Here is a 17454-nt window from a genome sequence, read left to right as displayed (position 1 = left end):
TGTGCCACCTTGTACATCCTGCACGACAAGTTTGCATGAATTTGAAGATGCAATTCACTCTGAAGTTTTGTAAACATGTTTACTTTTGACGACATCAACTAACGCTTTTGAACGGTCATACCTCAAAACATGTCAGTCATTTAGGACAGATCTTTCTCATTGGCACTGTAATGTGAAGTGTGTTGTACAATTTTTGGGCTGTATATAGAACTACATTTTTCAATGCTTTTGTATATGTATTGTAGGGGCTTTCACAGCTTCAATTTGTGGGTCTTGTTTAGTGTGTGCTGTTAGGTGCATTATTGCATGTACTTGATTTATGATGCATCTACATCTGTGCATTTTTCTTTCACTGGTTAGTGTTTCTTGTTCTGATTTATCTGTGTGTATTATGACACGTAGCTGATTTGTTTTGAAAAAGAATGAAATGCTATGTTGTGCACTTGCTACAGTACTTGTACAAGTGTATTGCCTGTTGTAGGGCTGTAGCATTGAATGTTACTTCAACAACTCTGAAACTTTCTGAAGTGGTGATAGTTGGTACAGTCTTTAACAGAGGCTTAGGTTTCCAGTATTTCCAAAATTGGAGAAGGGGGGAAGTTAAACTGTGCATGGGGGGGGGGGGGGGGGGGGGGGGAGGGAGGCACACAAGTTAAATCTTATTTTTGTAATCAAAATATGTAATCTCTCATCCTCCTGCGCCGTGTACCGTAGCTTACAAAGGCGCCCTGTAAATGACACCTTTGTTCTTTAACATCATTCAAACAGCTTGATTCCCAAGATAAGTCAAGCTTGCGAGGGGGAAGCGGAAAGTTAGGTGGGCAGATGAGACTAAGAAGCTTGCGGGGATAATGTGCCTGCAGTAAGCACAGGACCTGGCTAATTGGCAAAATGATTCATGCAGCGCTAAAGACGGAGACGTAAAGCAACACAGAGTGCACAGGACAGGCACTGTCTCGCAACTGAAAGATTTATTTCGAAAAACGAACTGAGAAAACCAAGGAGGGCATAGCAGACATGCGCATGAGACAGTAAAGCAAATTAGTGAACAACAACACATGCACCTTCTTTACAACAAATTTAAACATGTCACTTGATACTGCACAAGCCAAGCAGATAAGCAAACTCCTTATCCGTCAAGAAAATTGACGGATGGCTCACGCATGCATCTCCCATTCTTTTAATGTGAAAGGCCTCGATAACTTCGCGGGTTACTTTGCTAGTGTGCCTAGAAAGCACTTCCGCATCTACGAAGACCAGAGAGCAGCCACAAGTATTGCAATGCGATGCTAGATGGGATGTGTTAGGCTCTTTGAAGGATTGATTATGTTCCTTTAAACGAACGTTGATACACCTGCCGCTTTGTCCCACGTACGATTTGCCGCGAGTAAGCGGCATTTGGTACACCACCCCGCGCTTACAAGGTACTGTCGGCCGCAAAAGTTTGCGGGATGTGCAGCGCATGGCGGAGCGACGGAAAACTGCTTGCTGTGTCACCTACCGTGATGCGGCGGGTGTTGAGGCCATCGGCACCATCGGCCGCAGCCTCCGCGATTGAATCCGGCAACGGCATGTTGTCTAAACGCGACGTCGCTAATCGCCGAGGCCGATAGCCTCAACACCCGCCGCATCACGGTAGGTGACGCAGCAATGCAGTTTTCCGTCGCTTCGCCACGCGCTGCACATCCCGCAAACTTTTGCGGTCGACAGTACATATGTGGACACATGTTTAACTTTACAGCCGTCAGTTTTCTCTTCACTACCCTCCATTTTTTTCTTACCAAGTGGGCAGATCCTATATAGCTTTTCTGGAGCAGAAAACACCGTTTTAATACCATATCTCTTGCCAACATTGCTCAGGCCGTGGGAAAGTGTATGTACAAAAAGCAGGTGTATGCATAGGCTCGCGGGTGGCACCGGTCTTAACCCATATATGCTCAAACTCAGAAAAAATGACAAAACGAATATTTTTTTTTCACAAAAAGTGTACTTGTACCCTTAAATGAGAGCACGAGTCCTTTATTTACTGCCAGGTAAACGCAATACTGTTTTTCAAGGCGTCCTATACATATAGGACACTGGGCATTAGGGGTGCTATGTGCAAGTGTGGTAAGCCTTGAAACATTTCAAGTGCACACCGACATTGCACTTCTTCCTCTGCATGACGTCTTTCATACAAAGCACACATTTGCCCGGAGAAAACGATCGGCATTTTACGTGTACTTCTTCCGCTCCATGACGTTTTTCACACAGAGCACGTATTTGCCCGGAGAAAGTGGTCTGCACATGGCAGCATGAAAAGCCAGCAATAGAGAGTTTTAGTGCCGGGGCCCCAAAGCGGCCTGCGTGCGTAAGCCCTTGCATTCTTTTGTATTCTCCGTGGATGCGGCTGGGAGTACAAAGGAACGCAAGAGCGTGCGTACGCAGGCAGCTTGGGGTCCCCGGCACTAAAACTCTCTAATGTGTAGGCTTGCACACGTTGAGAATGAAGCCTGCTTGATGTGCTGTAGATGGCGCTAGTCATCAGCTAAAAAAATAGCGATGTTAGAGGACATCAAAGAAGCGTCCTATATATAGGACACTGGGTATATATGGTTTAAGTGATCTTTATTTGAGCCGTGTCAACAGAAAACTACAAGGCAACCTAAAGGAATTGGTGTGTTCCGTCTTTTGATATGTTGATGACTTCCTTGTGTTTTTCTCATGTGACAACTGTAGTAGAAAGGCGACTGATGTTTTGAAGGTCTTTCGTGAATGTGGACTGGGCTTAGGTTTACACTTGAGTTGATTAAGGACAACTAGTTACGGTTCTTAGACTTGTGCCTTTCTTTTGAAGTTAACCACGTTTGTTGGTGTTACCTTCCTAGCAGGGGCGTAGGCAGAAATTTTTTTCGGGGGGGGGGGGGGGGGGCACCTCCTTGATCTGTAGTGGGGACGAGCAGGCAGATGTGGTCGAGTGTCATTTTCTGCTCTGTATGCTATGGCAAAAAAAAATTTCGGGGGGGGGGGGGGGGGGGCACGGGCCCGGTGTGCCCTAACGTGGCTACGCCCCTGCTTCCTAGGTCACATAAACCGCTCCGTCCATTTTCTTCAAGACACTCAAAAGTTGTCAAAAACGGAATTGCATTCTCGGCCCTGAAGTCTGCTATTACTAAGTCTTGTACGCATGGTTTGGAGCGCAGTTTCTGCTCACAGATTCAGTGGCTAAAAAAATTCAGGTTTCCTGGGGTCCTTTCTAGCTAGTTGCAGTGAACGGCTATTGCAATGGGTCAAGAATCAAAATCGTCTCGACACCAGTGGTGAAAAGAAAAAATACGATAAGGTATCGATTTTGCCTTATGTCCATAAACTTTCCCAAGGCCTGAGCAATGTTGGAAAGAGATATGGTATTAAAACGGTGTTTTCTGCTCCAGAATAGCTATATGGGATCTGCCCTCTTGTTAAGAAAAAAATGGAGGGTAGTGAAGAGAAAACTGACGGCTGTAAAGTTAAACATGTGTCTACATATGTACCTTGTAAGCGCGGGGTGGTGTACCAAATTCCGCTTACTCGCGGCAAATCGTACGTGGGACAAAGCGGCAGGTGTATCAACGTTCGTTTAAAGGAACATAATCAATCCTTCAAAAAGCCTAACACATCCCATCTAGCATCGCATTGCAATACTTGTGGCTGCTCTCTGGTCTTCGTAGATGCGGAAGTGCTTTCTAGGCACACTAGCAAAGTAACCCGCGAAGTTATCAAGGCCTTTCACATTAAAAGAATGGGAGACGCATGCGTGAGCCATTCGTCAATTTTCTTGACGGACAAGCAGTTTGCTTATCTGCTTGGCTCGTGCAATATCAAGTGACATGTTTAAATTTGTTGTAAAGAAGGTGCACGTGTTGTTGTTCACTAATTTGCTTTACTGTCTCATGCGCATGTCTGCTATGCCCTTCTTAGTTTTCTCAGTGTGTTTTTCGAAATAAATCTATCAGTTGCGCGACAACGCCCGTCCTGTGCACTCTGTGTTCCTATACATCTCCGTCTTTAGCGCTGCATCAATCATGCATGCATTCCAACTAGCCCAACTTTCCATTCTACTAATTGGCGAAACATGGGAGAGGCATTCGCCCTGCTGAGCCGTAGTCAGGCTGATGATGGTGACATTTGGTTAATACACACGTGCTTTAGAATTTCTTCTGCACCGTTTCTTGATGAGCATTTGCACTCGCCATTGCAGGAATCTTGCTCAGTGCCAGCAGCCATGACGTTGCTCCACAAGTGGCGATGGGATTCAACGACGAGGAGGCGACCGTGGTATTGCCGACCGACACCGGCAGGCCACACACGTCTCACCGGTTACGACATCCTGGCCTGACGGCATCCCACAAGGAGATGACGGTGAAGTTGTTATCCTGTGACCTGTGTTCCTTCTCCTCTATTTACGCCGACAAGCTGAGGAACCACATCCGCACTCACAGTGGGACGGAGGGGCTGTTGTGCCTAGTGTGCCAGCAGGCGTTTCCGGATGCGGACAGCCTGAAAGAACACAGCTCGACGCACATCGGAGAGAAGAAGAAGTACAAATGCAACTTGTGTCCATACATGGCAGGCTCGCCCAACAGCTTGGCACGTCACGTGCTCACACACACGGGTGAGAGGAATTTTGCCTGCGGCGTGTGTGCCTACGTGTGCCCCAGGATGGACACCCTGAAGAGGCACATAAACAGGGTGCACCTTGATAAACCCAGAAGGAGAAAGTGATCGGGTGTAACTCGTATACTTGGCAACACTGACGTTTGTCGCTGTGAACTTAAGGAGAAGGGTGCTTCGGTGCTGCTCTCTGAAGGTAGCGATAGTGTCTCACTGAACAAATGCTGTTACGTGTTTGGTGTAACAAGTGGCGTTCCGAGTCACGTGATCTGGCTCGAAATGCTGGTAAAAAAGAAGAAGAAATGACTTTCTTGATCAGAACGGGCCAACAGTTTGGTTTTGGTGGCCTCACGGTAAACGATGAGGGGCTGAGGAATACCGAAAGGCCCGGAGTAGAGAAGGGATTGTTTCTGGGGAATTTGTGGGGCGCCTGCAGCTCGCAGCACTGCCGTGTTTGGCATTGTTGATCGTGATGGCATTATGAACTCGAAGCATGCATTTACTTGAAATGTTCAAAACGTTATTGAAGGTGGCTTAGGGGCCCTTTCGGGACCGCGTAAAAAAGTAACGAGGAAGGGTGTTAGAAGTTTTTTAGGGGCGAATCACTTTAGGGCCGAGGCTTGTCCGTTCATCCGCGTCCGGCCGTCACGGTGCACGAAACCGACAGCACTCACGCCAAGGAGAAGTCTTCTTCCTCTTGCTCTTCGAGCGCCTTGATGATAAGTGAGCGCATGCTCAGGTCAAGGAGAAGTCTTCTTCCTCTTGTTGGCCGAGGCTTGTCCATCCATCTGTGTCCGGCCATCATGGTACATGAAACCGAAACGTGACAGCACCGTGTACAATCAAAACCAAAAACATCTGTGAAAAAATGTTAACAGTAGGTGAACGAGCACAAAAATAAAATGACAAAACACTGTAAAAACAAAACGTCTAAAGGGTAACGAAAGGTGAACAAGCACAAAAATAAGGTGACAAAACACTGTAAAAACACCAACATTAAGCGCCCATCATTCAAGCATGGGAAAGTACAATGCAAACTGCACTGAAAAATACACGAGAGTCATGGGTGATTTACAGTAACACTGAACGATCCCCACGTGCTTCGCCCACTTATCATCATTCACTTCGTGGAGACACAGTGACTTTTTTTAATAAATCAAGTCATAGCGCTATATTTCTGTTACATGCATCAAAATGAAGCTAATAAAATTGTCGTTCATACAGATTGAAGTAATACACATAAAGGTTATACATGGTAATAATAAAAAATGTCCTATTGAACACTTGCTGCTTCAAACGAGTGCTTCAAAACGAGTGCAGTACTCATGTCCCATGGCGCTTGTGCCACTTAACGAAACAGTTCCGCGCAGTAGTAAAACACAAATGTACTTAACGTGTACTGCAAAAAACATTTGTTTTCAGCTCGGTTTTCTCCTGCTCATAACAGAGCTTGCAATTCTTGCGCCTGTGTACTTTTGCTAGCTTGTGGAGCGCGTGCCTCGTGGATGGGAGTGGAGGAGGTGGAGCATTGAGGGCTGGCCTGGCATCGTCAAGGTTGAGAAGCTGATAAATAAGCTCTTCTCTAAAAGTTGGTTGAGACTCTTATTAAACAGAAATAAAACAATGTGAACAAACAGCAAGCCTCTTTGGCTTCTCGTGAGAGAAGTGAATGTGAAACTACGCTCACGTACGAGTACTGGCTGAAGTCCCAGGTCGATCCTTACCCGAATCGCTCTCCGAAAATAAGTCCGAGCTGTCAAAGTCACCTTCGTACACCTCGCTGCTTGATTCATCAAAGAAAACCTGAAACCTGCTGTCGAATCAGCGAAATCACACAATTCACGTCGATTTCATTGCACAGCCTGGCGCAAGCCTGATGCCATCGTCTGCTACGTTTGCTGCTGCCGCTACCCAAAAATCTCGCTCTCATGTATCGCCACCTTCTGGAAAAACGGCAAACTATCTAGCGATCAACTGCACACTAAATAAATCACGTGAAAATTTGAACTCGGCATCGCACGGAAAGCCATCGATCATATATGATCGATGCTTCAAGGGAGCTGTCCCAAAAGAATTAACTGCCTCATGAAACGTGAAAATTGACCGTTGGTGTCAACACAAGTGATGCAAAAAAATTAAGGCAGCTTCAGACTAGTGATGCCAAGCCTGAAGGAAGTGCAGAGCTGGGCAGCCCTCCTTGTTTCTCTTTCTTCCTCTCATTCTTTCTGTCTTTTTCATCTTTCTTTTTTCTCTGTTCCTTTCTATTTCACCATGTTAAGTGCAGAAAGCTTTTGGACGGTGGGGGGGGGGGGGGGGTTGGAGGGAGAATACCGTATATTGCCAATGATAAGTCGACTCCGATTATAAGTAGACTCCCCCCAACTTGCAACCCCTTCTAGGGGAAAAAAAAGTTGACTCCGAACACAGCCTCATGCTGCGGCCATAGCTCACCAGTAAGATTTTCAGAAGAGGGAGTGATGCAAAGAAACATTTATTTGCCCGTGAAACATTGCTTACGACCCGTCGTCGCTTGAGAGAAGGACGCAGTCACGGTCATTGCCATCGTGAGCCACTGCTGCTGTTCGCCGTCGGAACGGGTGCCGGGGGTACTGAGATGCCGCACGTGGAAAACGCCGCGCGGACACAGCAGGAATGAATGCTTTGCCTTCAGATCACTCACGTAGCGAAGAAACGCGCACTGTTTTTCTTCGTAGGCTTCGGGCAACCTTTGGCAAACAGTTGTGCGTCGTCTTAGGTTCAGGCCGTTCCGTTTCATAAAGTTCGTGACCCATTTCTTGGATACATTGAACTCAGTCTGCGGGATGCACATATCCTTCGCGACAGTACGTGCTTTTGCTTCAATATCATCATAGCAAACACTCGGGCTCTTGTTTCTCTGGTCGTGAACCCAATCTCGAACCGCCTCCTCAACGGCAGGGTATCCTTCAGACTTCGGTGCACGAAAGGAACGGCGTGTAGCAACGCACGCGAAGATCTTGGTCCTTTGTTTTCTCCATTCCGTCACATAATTTTCCGACACATCGAACTTGCGCCCTGCGTCAACGTTGCTTTCTGACTCTGCGTAGAGGATCGCTTGCCTCTTGAAAGCAGCGCTGTACTGTTGCCGGCGTAGCGGTGGCATCTTGGCGTCCGTTTGGCAGCATCGCAAATGGCGCACACCATTGCTCGCAAGCGAAGTGAAATGCAGAAATGGCGAACAGGCGTGAGTGCAAAAAGACGTGAAGACGCTTGTGGGCGCATGTGACTGGTCATGTGGTTTAGCTCCCCGCGAAGTGTTGCCAGCCAACACAGTGCTGCCAGCTTTTCTGTGGAACGCGATAGTTTGTCAACAAATCGTTGCTATTGTATGAAAACAATACTGCAGGGCGCATTGCAAGATAAATTCCTCTTTATTCATAGAGCATCGTTCGTCCTCTATCAAAGGTTTGAAATGCTGCTTTCGAGACCGTGTTTCCCAAGCAGTTCGCATTAATGCCGCGCAGCGGTGATTCTTAAACGCGCTCCGTAGTTTCGCCTTGCGTGGTTTCGCTATAGTTTCACAATCGTCGTGGCAGATCGCAAAGATGTCCGGCTCCGAAAGCGGCGCACGTGCTTTGGGAGATAGCTGTTGCCGTGACTCCGCTGCCTCTGTGGCTGATGTTATTGATGCGTAAAATAGCAGGAAATCCGAGGACGATGACCTTTCGTCGGACCCCACAGACAAGTTGACTTTACAATTCCGCGTATAGGTAGACTCCGATTATAGTCTGACCCCCGAACTTTGGAAGGTCATTTTATGAAAAAATGTCGACTTATAATCGGCAATATACGGTACATCAATGTAGAAGAAAACGAAGAATAAGATGACTTTCGCCTTCGAGTCGTCTTTGGTGATTATGTAAGGGACCCTGTGAGTTTGGACGTCTCGGTAAGAACGGTCTTGATCTCGTCATTTTGGTCGTTTTCCCGATAGTACAGGGAAAAAAGCTTTTGCAAGCCTGTTTAGCGAGTGATGCAAGGTGGTCTTGTTGGTAATGCATCTTGAGCATGTTTTCTGTACCTTGATTGGAAGACTGAACAAAAGAAGACATGCGCCCATGTGTCTTCTTTCATCCTTTGTTTTACTCGTGCTACAGGAATTTTGTTTTATGCACTTTTCTTTGGTAAAACTGCAAGCGCTGAAGCATGTAGCACACTCGCCAGTATTCTCTGTGGGCGTATTCTATCCAGAGGGCTGTTGACATGTCACACCACTAAAGTGCTCACTTCTTTTGTTTGATGCTCATTGTGATTACTCGTGTTCTTCTGTCGCCTTGTCTTGCAAAAATAAACATTTACCTGCAGGCACTCGATGGCTTGGTGTTCTTCAGTGCTTTAGTTAGGATGTTAGGCATTCCAGTACCATATGAATTGTGGCAAGTTGTACCTATGTGGCAAGAAAAAGTGTGGATGCTCATTACAAACTGCTTATGCTGCATACCGATTGGGCTAAAGTTAATAACTATGATGGCACATTTGACAAGCATTTTATGCTCTTTTGAGGCATGATGGAAGAATGAAAAGAGGGAGTAGAGTAGCACATACAGTGTCATTGTGAGTGTTGCGTGCATTGCACTTATTGTCTGGCATCTGCGTGGTTTCAAGCTCACACCGAATGCACTTTGGGTGTGTTGTGTCGGAGCGTACCAAGAGCAGCACATTTGGACATGCCATAGAAAGTGCTTGTTGTATTCATTCAGCTCTGGCAGAGCTTGTAGCTGTTTCCAGTAATGTTCTATATAAAAAATAGACCGTCTTTGGGGAGTGGCAGCACCGATCGGTGTCTCGGCTCTGACTCCAGGGATCTGCATTTCACAAGTGTGCGATCACCAGTGGCAGATCCAGAGGGGGGGCGGTAGGGGCGATCGCCCCCCCCAAAGCCTGTGTCAGCCCTCCCCCCCTGCCTGCAATGCCTGTCTGTCTCCTCATCCCTACCCTACCACTCCCCCCCTCCCCCCGGTCAGATGAAGGAACCGCCCCCCCCCCCCCCAAAGTTGGCACCTGGATCCGCCCCGGGCGATCACAGACATTGTTGCTTTGCGTAATTCTTCGTTTTTGTCTCGATTTCAGGGCTTAGTTGCAAGCTGCGCGACATGACACAGGCAACACTGCTGGCATCACCAGAAACATCTTTGCTGTTTCATTGCTGACATGTCTTTCTTTTTCTACTGTGTTAGCAGGGTTGTTTAAAAACGATTTCTTGCCGGGGTAGCTGGTCGATGGCTTATGAGAAAATTGTACAGGCACAAAATGTCTGTAGAAGTTAGTAGAGAAAGACGGATGGAAAGCTCTTATTACGTGTTTTGCTGATGTATTTGTTCGCATCAGCTTTCTTGTAGCTGTGCCATGTTTTAACGTGAATAACTTTGAGTCCTATTAGCAATCCAAGCAATCCAAATATTTAAAGGACTTTTCTAGTGCTTTAACGGCTGACCCTCTCGAAATAGCTCAATTTTCATTCGAGGTGATAGCGTGGTCTCTAGCTCATTGCAATGGTGATTGCATACTTGCATTATTTGTGCTTATCTCCTAGTCAACAATGGTTGTTGCGGCAGAATTGCATCTCTTTATTCGATGCGTGTGTTTGCAGCAAGAACTCCTTGTAGCGCAACCACTGAAACAAAAGCTTGTTGTGCCGCTTATGAAGTTGATGTGGAAATAGACGCAAGTGGTTTCTGAGACGCATGGTCACGATGATGTTGACAAGGTGACTTGATCACTCTGCAACAGCTCTGCTAATACTGCTAAAAAACATTGAAGTTCTGCAACTATGGTTCAGCATTGTTAGTTTTGCTCAGAGGCCACTTCCTGCTGGTCCCCTAGGTAATGTTACAAACTGAATGTTCAAAATACAATTTTTAAAAATGAAGCTCATAGTGTTGTTTGCGGGTAACTGTGCTGCGTGTACTTGTATAGTAAGCAGAGTTTTGCCGTCAAGTGTACCACATTGTGCCATCCTGTGCAACAGTCTGCACAAAATGAAAGATGTAATTTGCCATAGAAGCATGTTTACTTTTTAAGACAACAAAGGAGTCATGTGTATTTCTACATGTACCCTATTCATGATGCATTTGTATTTGTGCATGTCCCCTCACTTGTTTGTGGTTTTTAGCACCCTGATTTGTGCGTATTTAACACCTCACTGATTTGCTTCAATAGAGAAAGAAATGCTGCTATGGGCATTTGCTACAGCACTTGTATATGTTCATGGCTAAAAAAATGTCTGTCTTTTGAGAGGTCACATCTCAAATGTTCATTTCTGGACAAATTTTGGTCATAGGCACCATGATGCATTGAAGCATTTCGTACAGTTGTCGAGCCATATATAGAAAACTGTTTTGCAATACTTTTGTATATGTATTTTCTTGATTTTGCAGCTTGAATTCGTGGCTCTTGTTTAGCGTGCACAGTAACGTGTATTTCTACATGCACTTGATTCATAATGCATTCATATTTCCGCATTTCTTTTCTCTTGTTTGTGGTTTTTGCTATCCGGATTTGTGCATGTTTAATACGCCGCTGATTTGTTTAGAAGTAGAAAGAAATGCTTTAATGTCCACTTGCTGCAGCACTTGTAAAGTTCATTGCTGAAAAATAGTTGTGTTGTGTTGCCGTATCACTGAACATGACTGTACTACACTGGAGCATTTGAAGTTGGATACTTGGTGCAGTCTTTAACAGAGGCATAGATTTCCAATATTTCCAAAATTTGGAGATGGGGAGTGGGGGGGTGGAAGCTAAACTAACTGTGCATGGAAGGGAGGCACGCAAACTAAATCTCATTGTTCTGATTACAACTTGAGAGTTCATGTCTCATCCTCCTGGGCCGCATACTCTACCGTACCTGCTGCCTTGCAAATAACACCTTTGTTATTTAACACCATTCTGACAGCTCAGGTATAACAGATGATGCACATGCAGAACTGACTGTCAATAACAACATCCGGGGAAATTTAAGAGAAGCAATGTGTGAAACTAAAGGATAGGCTAGCTGAGGAAAAGAAATATGTTTTGCTTACGGTAAAGTAAAAGTGCAAAGAAAAGTAAAAAGCCAGAAAAAAGAAATCTTACATCCATTTGATAGCTGTCTGCGGCTGCAAGCAAGCATTGCAGTATTGCTTTATATTGGGCAAAATGTGTTTTTAAAGCCGCGCCATGAAATTACCAAGGCTGCATAGGCATTGGAAAACTTCTGTGTGAATGTAGCGTGACAGTCACGTTGCCAACATAGAGCCATTTGTTCTTATTTTATGAGAGGACGTAAGTGATGATACATTTTGCATTTCTGCTACTAGTGCTTGTGCACATTTTCTGTTTGTTCACTACTTGTTGGTCCTATGCCTTGACATGCTACGAATGTGCATGTGTCTGCATGTTTCCTGGAAACAGTTTCTTATATTTGTCAAGGGGACCGATTTGTAAGTGCATTGGCTATGTTAATGCTAAACTGCAGTGCACAAATTCGACACGGTACATCCAAGAGCGCACATAGCGCAGGACAAATGCTGTGTGTGCTCTCCTATGTCCCGTACGGAATTCGCGCTCTGCAGTTTAGCATAATGAATCAACTAGCCCAGCAAAAAATTCTCTTAAAGGGGCACCGACACCAAATTTACACATGTGAATATTTTTGCATGAACGAGTAGTTATGACCCCTAGTAGCAATTCGCGACTCAAAATGTAACGGAGGGACGAATAACTATTTGTTATATTGATTTACTTAGATTTAGGTCACGTTAAAGAACACCAGATGGTCGAAATTTCCGGAGCCCTCCACTCCGGCGTCTCTCATAATCATATGGTGGTTTTGGGACGTAAAACCCCAGACATTATGTTATATTGATTTATTTGGCCAGTATCGAGTACGATTAAAATCGTGTTGCAAGCCTGCCAATTCGTAGCGCTAATAGCGCTGGCTCGCTGTGACGCCAGACCGCGTCTCAGCTGATCACTGGCCACAGAAACAAGTGACGTGAAGTTCAGCTGACATTTCGTCTCCTAGGTGCGCATGTGCAGTCGTGTCATTGCCACGAGCATCGCTGTCATTGCCGTCAACAGGGTCGACAAGTGATGAAGACAAGATTCTGGAATTGGGAATCGCCGCGATTTGCAACGTTGCAAATCGTTTTCGCTTCGACCCTTTAGAAGGCAGGGATTCAGAAATGGACGCCGTCCAAGTTGCAACAGAAAGATGCCTGGGACATGCTTGAGCCATGTTCGCTGGTATGTTGCAATTAGCTGTAGTATTTGACAGTTTTAGCATGTAAGGTATACGCAGAGGGGTCTGCAGAATATCGGGTTACCTGTCGATGATGTCGACATCTTGTGGCATTTTGGACAACCACAGTGATAGATACGTACGTTCTTTGTTTTTGCCGACCATCTTTGACCAGAGGTCTTTAACAAGGCAACACATTCGGAATTACTCCGCTGCCGCAAATGTACACCAGCAGAGAGATAGAATGCGCTAGGTTTGTACAATAATTCTGTGCTTGCAAGGTTCTTCTTTGAGCCGCTAGATGGCCCCACCTATCCGGTCTCTTCAGGCCCGTAGCCAGGGGAGGGGGAGGCCTAGGGCTCCTACCTCCCTTGAAATTTTGATGGCGGGGGTGTTTTACCGAAAATAATTAATAAAAAAGGTGTTTTTCTCAAATAGTCAAGGCCTTCAGCAAGTGGGCCCACCCCAAAAAAAATTCCTGGCTACGGGCCTGGGCCTCTTAACATCTATGGCTACGGTAATCCAGCATTACACGAACACACAGAAGTGTAGGACGAACTGAAATTTTCTATTAGCACCATCTGCACGTTACTCGTCGATGATATTTCCCTATATTCTACTTACCTACACTAGCCCCACTTCTGTAGCTTATGGCCGTGTTGGTCTGTACCGTACGTGTAATTAAGCGACACACTCCAGCAGGTTTTTTCCGCGCTTCGAAGAACACGACTGCAGTGCATAACTGTTCCCATGCTGATTGAAGAGCACACAACAAATCATTCAAAGCGGCATGATGAAGACCAGGCATGAGGAGTGAGAAGAGCCACTGAGAGCGAGCGTTTGTAGGCATTGGCACCAGGCGGCGCCATGATAGGAACACTCACATCGTTGACGTCGTCGTTACTAGTGCATTGTGACTCAGGATGGTATGAACCACACCTACAGTGGCTACCACACCGAACACATCACAGTAGTGTCGATGTCGCAGTGTGCCGAACGCCCAGTTGAGCTTTTGTACGCTGTTTGCCCTCGAAATAATTAAACTTCGAGGTGACAGGAGCCATTCAACTTTGGCCAAGAAGACCATGTGCATACCGAGCAGTCGAATCAAGGGCACATCTCGAACTTGAAGTTTATGTCAGTGCCCCTTTAAGGCCACGTTAATTGCACTGATAAGCACACCTCGCATGGGGTTCACAGACACACTTTGCAATTGCTTCTGCGCTGTTAATGAGCATTTGCATTCTGCTGTCGCAGGAATTTTGCTCATTGCCAACAGCCGTGACATTGCTTTGCAAGTGGCAACGGGATTCACCGAAGTGCCAGTGACCGAGGCAGCGTCGACAAACACCGTCAGGCCGCTTGCACCTCGGTTGGCGCCACGTCCCCCCGGCCTGACGGAGTCTCAGAAGCAGGAGACGGTGGAGTTGTTCTCCTGCGACCTGTGTTCCTTCTCCTCAATTTATGCCGACGACCTCAAGAACCACGTCCGCACTCACAGAGGGAAGGAGGGGCTGTTGTGTCTAGTGTGCCAGCAGGCGTTTCCGGACGCGGACTGTCTGAAACAACACAGATCGACGCACGCCGAAGAGAACAAGAAGTACAAGTGCGAACTTTGTCCGTATGCATCAGTCTCGTCCCAAAACTTGGCACGTCACGTGCTCACACACACGGGTGAAAAGAATTTTGCCTGCAGCTTGTGTACCTGCATGTTCCCCCGGATGGACACCCTGAAGAGGCACATAAACAAGGTGCACTTTGGTAAACCCAGAAGCAGAAAATGATCGGGTGTAGCTCGTGGACTCAGCAACACTGACACTTCTCACTTTGAACTTAAAAATCAGGGTGCTTCAATGCTGCTCTTCAAAGCAGCGACGTCTCATTGGACCAATGCTGTTAGTACTGCCATGTTTGTTGTAACAAGTGGCGTTCCAAGTCACGTGGTCTGGCTTCAAATGCTGGTAAAGAAATAAATACCGGGAAGTTTGCAGATGTTGTTGTGATACGACACAGGCCTCAAAGTGTCCACTCATTCTTCAGACATTGTCTGTTTCGCCGTGTTAACAGCCATCCCCCGAGTTTACAACTGTACCTTATTAAATTAAGGCAAATGCCTTAAATGCCTCATGAAACGTGAAAATGGATCATTGGAGTCAACACAAGTGATTTAAAAAAGATAATCATCACACTTGATAACATCACCACATGATGTCATCATGACGTCACAGTTCGCCAGAATTTGTCACGATGACATCACAGTGACATCATCACGACGCGACGTCATAGGATGATGTCATCACATGGCATTGTTGCTTGGTCAAAGTTGAGTCGATCACAGAGGCAGTGCAGAACCACGTTAGGTGCAGAAAGCTTTCATAAAGCGGCGCAGGGGGGGGGGGGGGTGAGGATCAGTAGATCAATTGAGAAGAGAACGGAAAAGAAGATGGCTTTCGCCTTCAAGTCTTAGGCGAATGCATAAGGGACCCGGTGAGTTGACGTTTCAGTATGAATCATTTGGACCTCTTTGTTTTGGTTGTTTTCCCGATGGTACAGGGAAAGCTCCTGCAAGCCTGTTCCGGGAGCGCTGCAACGTGGTCTTGCTGGTGATGCATCTTGAGTACGTTTTCTGTAGCTCAATTGGAAGACTGGGGAAAAGACGACATGCACCCATGTGTTTTCTTTCATTCTGTGTTTTACTCGCGCTACAGGAAATTTGTTCTGCGCACTCTTCTTCGGTAAAACTGCAAGTGCTAAGGCGTGTGGTACCCTCGCCAGTATTCTCTGCGGGCATATTTTATCCGGAGGGCTGTTCACACATCACACTACCAAACTGCTCACTTCCTTTCCTTGGTGCTGAATTGTGATTGCTCGTGTTCTTCCGTCTCTGTGTCTTGCAAGAATAAACATTTACTTGCGGACACTTGATGGCTTGGCGTTTTTCACTGCTTAAGTTGCGATGTAAGGCATTCCGTTATGATATGCATTGTGGCAAGTTGTACCTCTGTGCAAGGCAAAATATGCCGTGCATACTGAATTGTAGCTTGCTTGCTTATGCTGCATACAAATTGGGCTAAAGTTAATAACTATGATGGCACCTTTGAAATGCAATTTATATATTCTGTTTCAAGGCATTATAGAAGAATGAAAAAGAGCGAGTTCATCAGAACGTACAATGTTATTGCAAATGTCTCGTGCACTGCACTTCTTGTGTCTGCTAGATTTCAAGCGGAAGCAAAAACTGAACACACTTTGGCTGTGTTGTGTCGGAGCATGCCACGAGCAGCACATTTGCCATAGAAAGTGCTTGTTGTGTTTGTTCAGCTCTGGCGCAACTGATGGCTGTTTCAAGTAATGTTCAAATAAAAATGGGCTTTGGGTAATGGCAGCACCGAGAACTATGGCAGTTCATGTCCAGGCACCAACGTCAGTTATTGGCATTTCATAAGTGCACAGTCATTGACATCGTTGCTTTGCATAATTGTTTTTTCTTTTCTCTCGATTTCAGGGCTTAGTTGCAATCTGCGCGACATAATACAGGCTATACATTGCTGGCATCACCAGAAAAATCGTTGTTGTTTCATCTCTGATGTCTTTTTTTCTTTTCCTGATGTACTAGCTGTGTTATTTTAAGATTCCTTCTTGCAAAGTTAGCTGGTGTATGGTATACATGAAAACTTGTGCAAGTGCTGAAGGTGAGTTGGAAGTTAGTAGAGAAAGTCCGAAAACTCTTATTGCATTTTCTGCCGATGTCTTTGTTGGCACCAGTTTTCTTGCTGTAGCTTTGTTGTTTCAATGTGAAGAACTTCAAGCTCCATAAACAATCCAAATTTTCATAGAACCCTGTCCGATGCATTAATAATGGCTGATTCTTGCAGAACACACAGCTAAATTTCTATTCAAGGTGATAGAATGGTCTCTAACTCATTGCAGTGGTGATCATTTGCTTGCATTATTCTGGCTTATCTCTGCACCACCAAATGGCTGTTGTTGCAGAATTGGATCTCTTTATTCAGTGTGTGCTAGAACTGTTCATAGTGCAATCATAGGAACAGAAGCTTGCAGTGCCACCTAGAGATCGACACCGACATGGTTTTTGAGACTCTTGATATCGGTGACGTTGACTGGGTGACTTGCTCACTGTGCAACACAATACAGGCACTGTGTACAGGCTCTGCTAACACTGTTAAAAAACGAAACACTGGTTCAGCATTGTTGTTCGTTTTGCAGAGAGGCCACATTACCGTTGGTTTCTAGCTGGCATTATGAACTGGCGGCGCAAAGTACAATATTTTTAATGCAGTACATGGCATACTTTGCAGTTAACTAAGGTACGTGTATTTGCGTAGTAACCAGTGTTTTGATGTCAAGTGTACCTCATTGGACCATCCTAATAGTGTACTTCGCAGTTTGCTAAGCTACATGTATTTGTATAGTAACCAGTTTAAGAAAATTTTTGCAGCGCAAAATAACACAGGGACGAGAAGGGAGGACACAACACGTGCGCTCGTGTTGTGTCCTCCCTTCTCGTCCCTGTGTTATTTTGCGCTGCAAAAATTTTCCTAATG

General features: G+C 45.7%; 2 protein-coding genes across 2 annotated transcripts; both read left to right on the top strand.

Moving 5' to 3' along the window:
• Nucleotides 1-4093: 4093 nt before the first annotated feature.
• Nucleotides 4094-4743, top strand: LOC125756247 (zinc finger protein 513-like). The gene is made up of 2 exons (XM_049411262.1): nt 4094-4139; nt 4220-4743. The coding sequence occupies exons 1-2, from the start codon at nt 4094-4096 to the stop codon at nt 4741-4743; spliced, it is 570 nt and encodes a 189-aa protein (XP_049267219.1).
• An 8141-nt stretch (nt 4744-12884) lies between these two features.
• LOC119375431 (zinc finger protein 513-like) lies at nt 12885-14937 on the top strand. The gene is made up of 2 exons (XM_037645608.2): nt 12885-12894; nt 14147-14937. Exons 1-2 carry the CDS (start codon nt 12885-12887, stop codon nt 14671-14673), a joined length of 537 nt encoding a protein of 178 aa, XP_037501536.1. The 3' UTR covers nt 14674-14937.
• Nucleotides 14938-17454: the final 2517 nt, after the last annotated feature.

This window comes from Rhipicephalus sanguineus, chromosome 11, assembly GCF_013339695.2.
Source record: "Rhipicephalus sanguineus isolate Rsan-2018 chromosome 11, BIME_Rsan_1.4, whole genome shotgun sequence".
Lineage (NCBI taxonomy): Eukaryota > Metazoa > Arthropoda > Arachnida > Ixodida > Ixodidae > Rhipicephalus > Rhipicephalus sanguineus.
The sequence above is the reverse complement of the archived record's forward strand: the minus strand, read 5'-3'. Positions and strand labels throughout refer to the sequence as shown.

Excerpts from the sequence above, each read along its gene's own strand:
- LOC125756247 (XM_049411262.1), top strand. The coding sequence starts at position 4,094 with ATGGGAGAGGCATTCGCCCTGCTGAGCCGTAGTCAGGCTGATGATG. Across the intron at positions 4,140-4,219 it reads CCGTAGTCAGGCTGATGATG|GAATCTTGCTCAGTGCCAGC; the intron begins GTGACATTTGGT and ends TCGCCATTGCAG.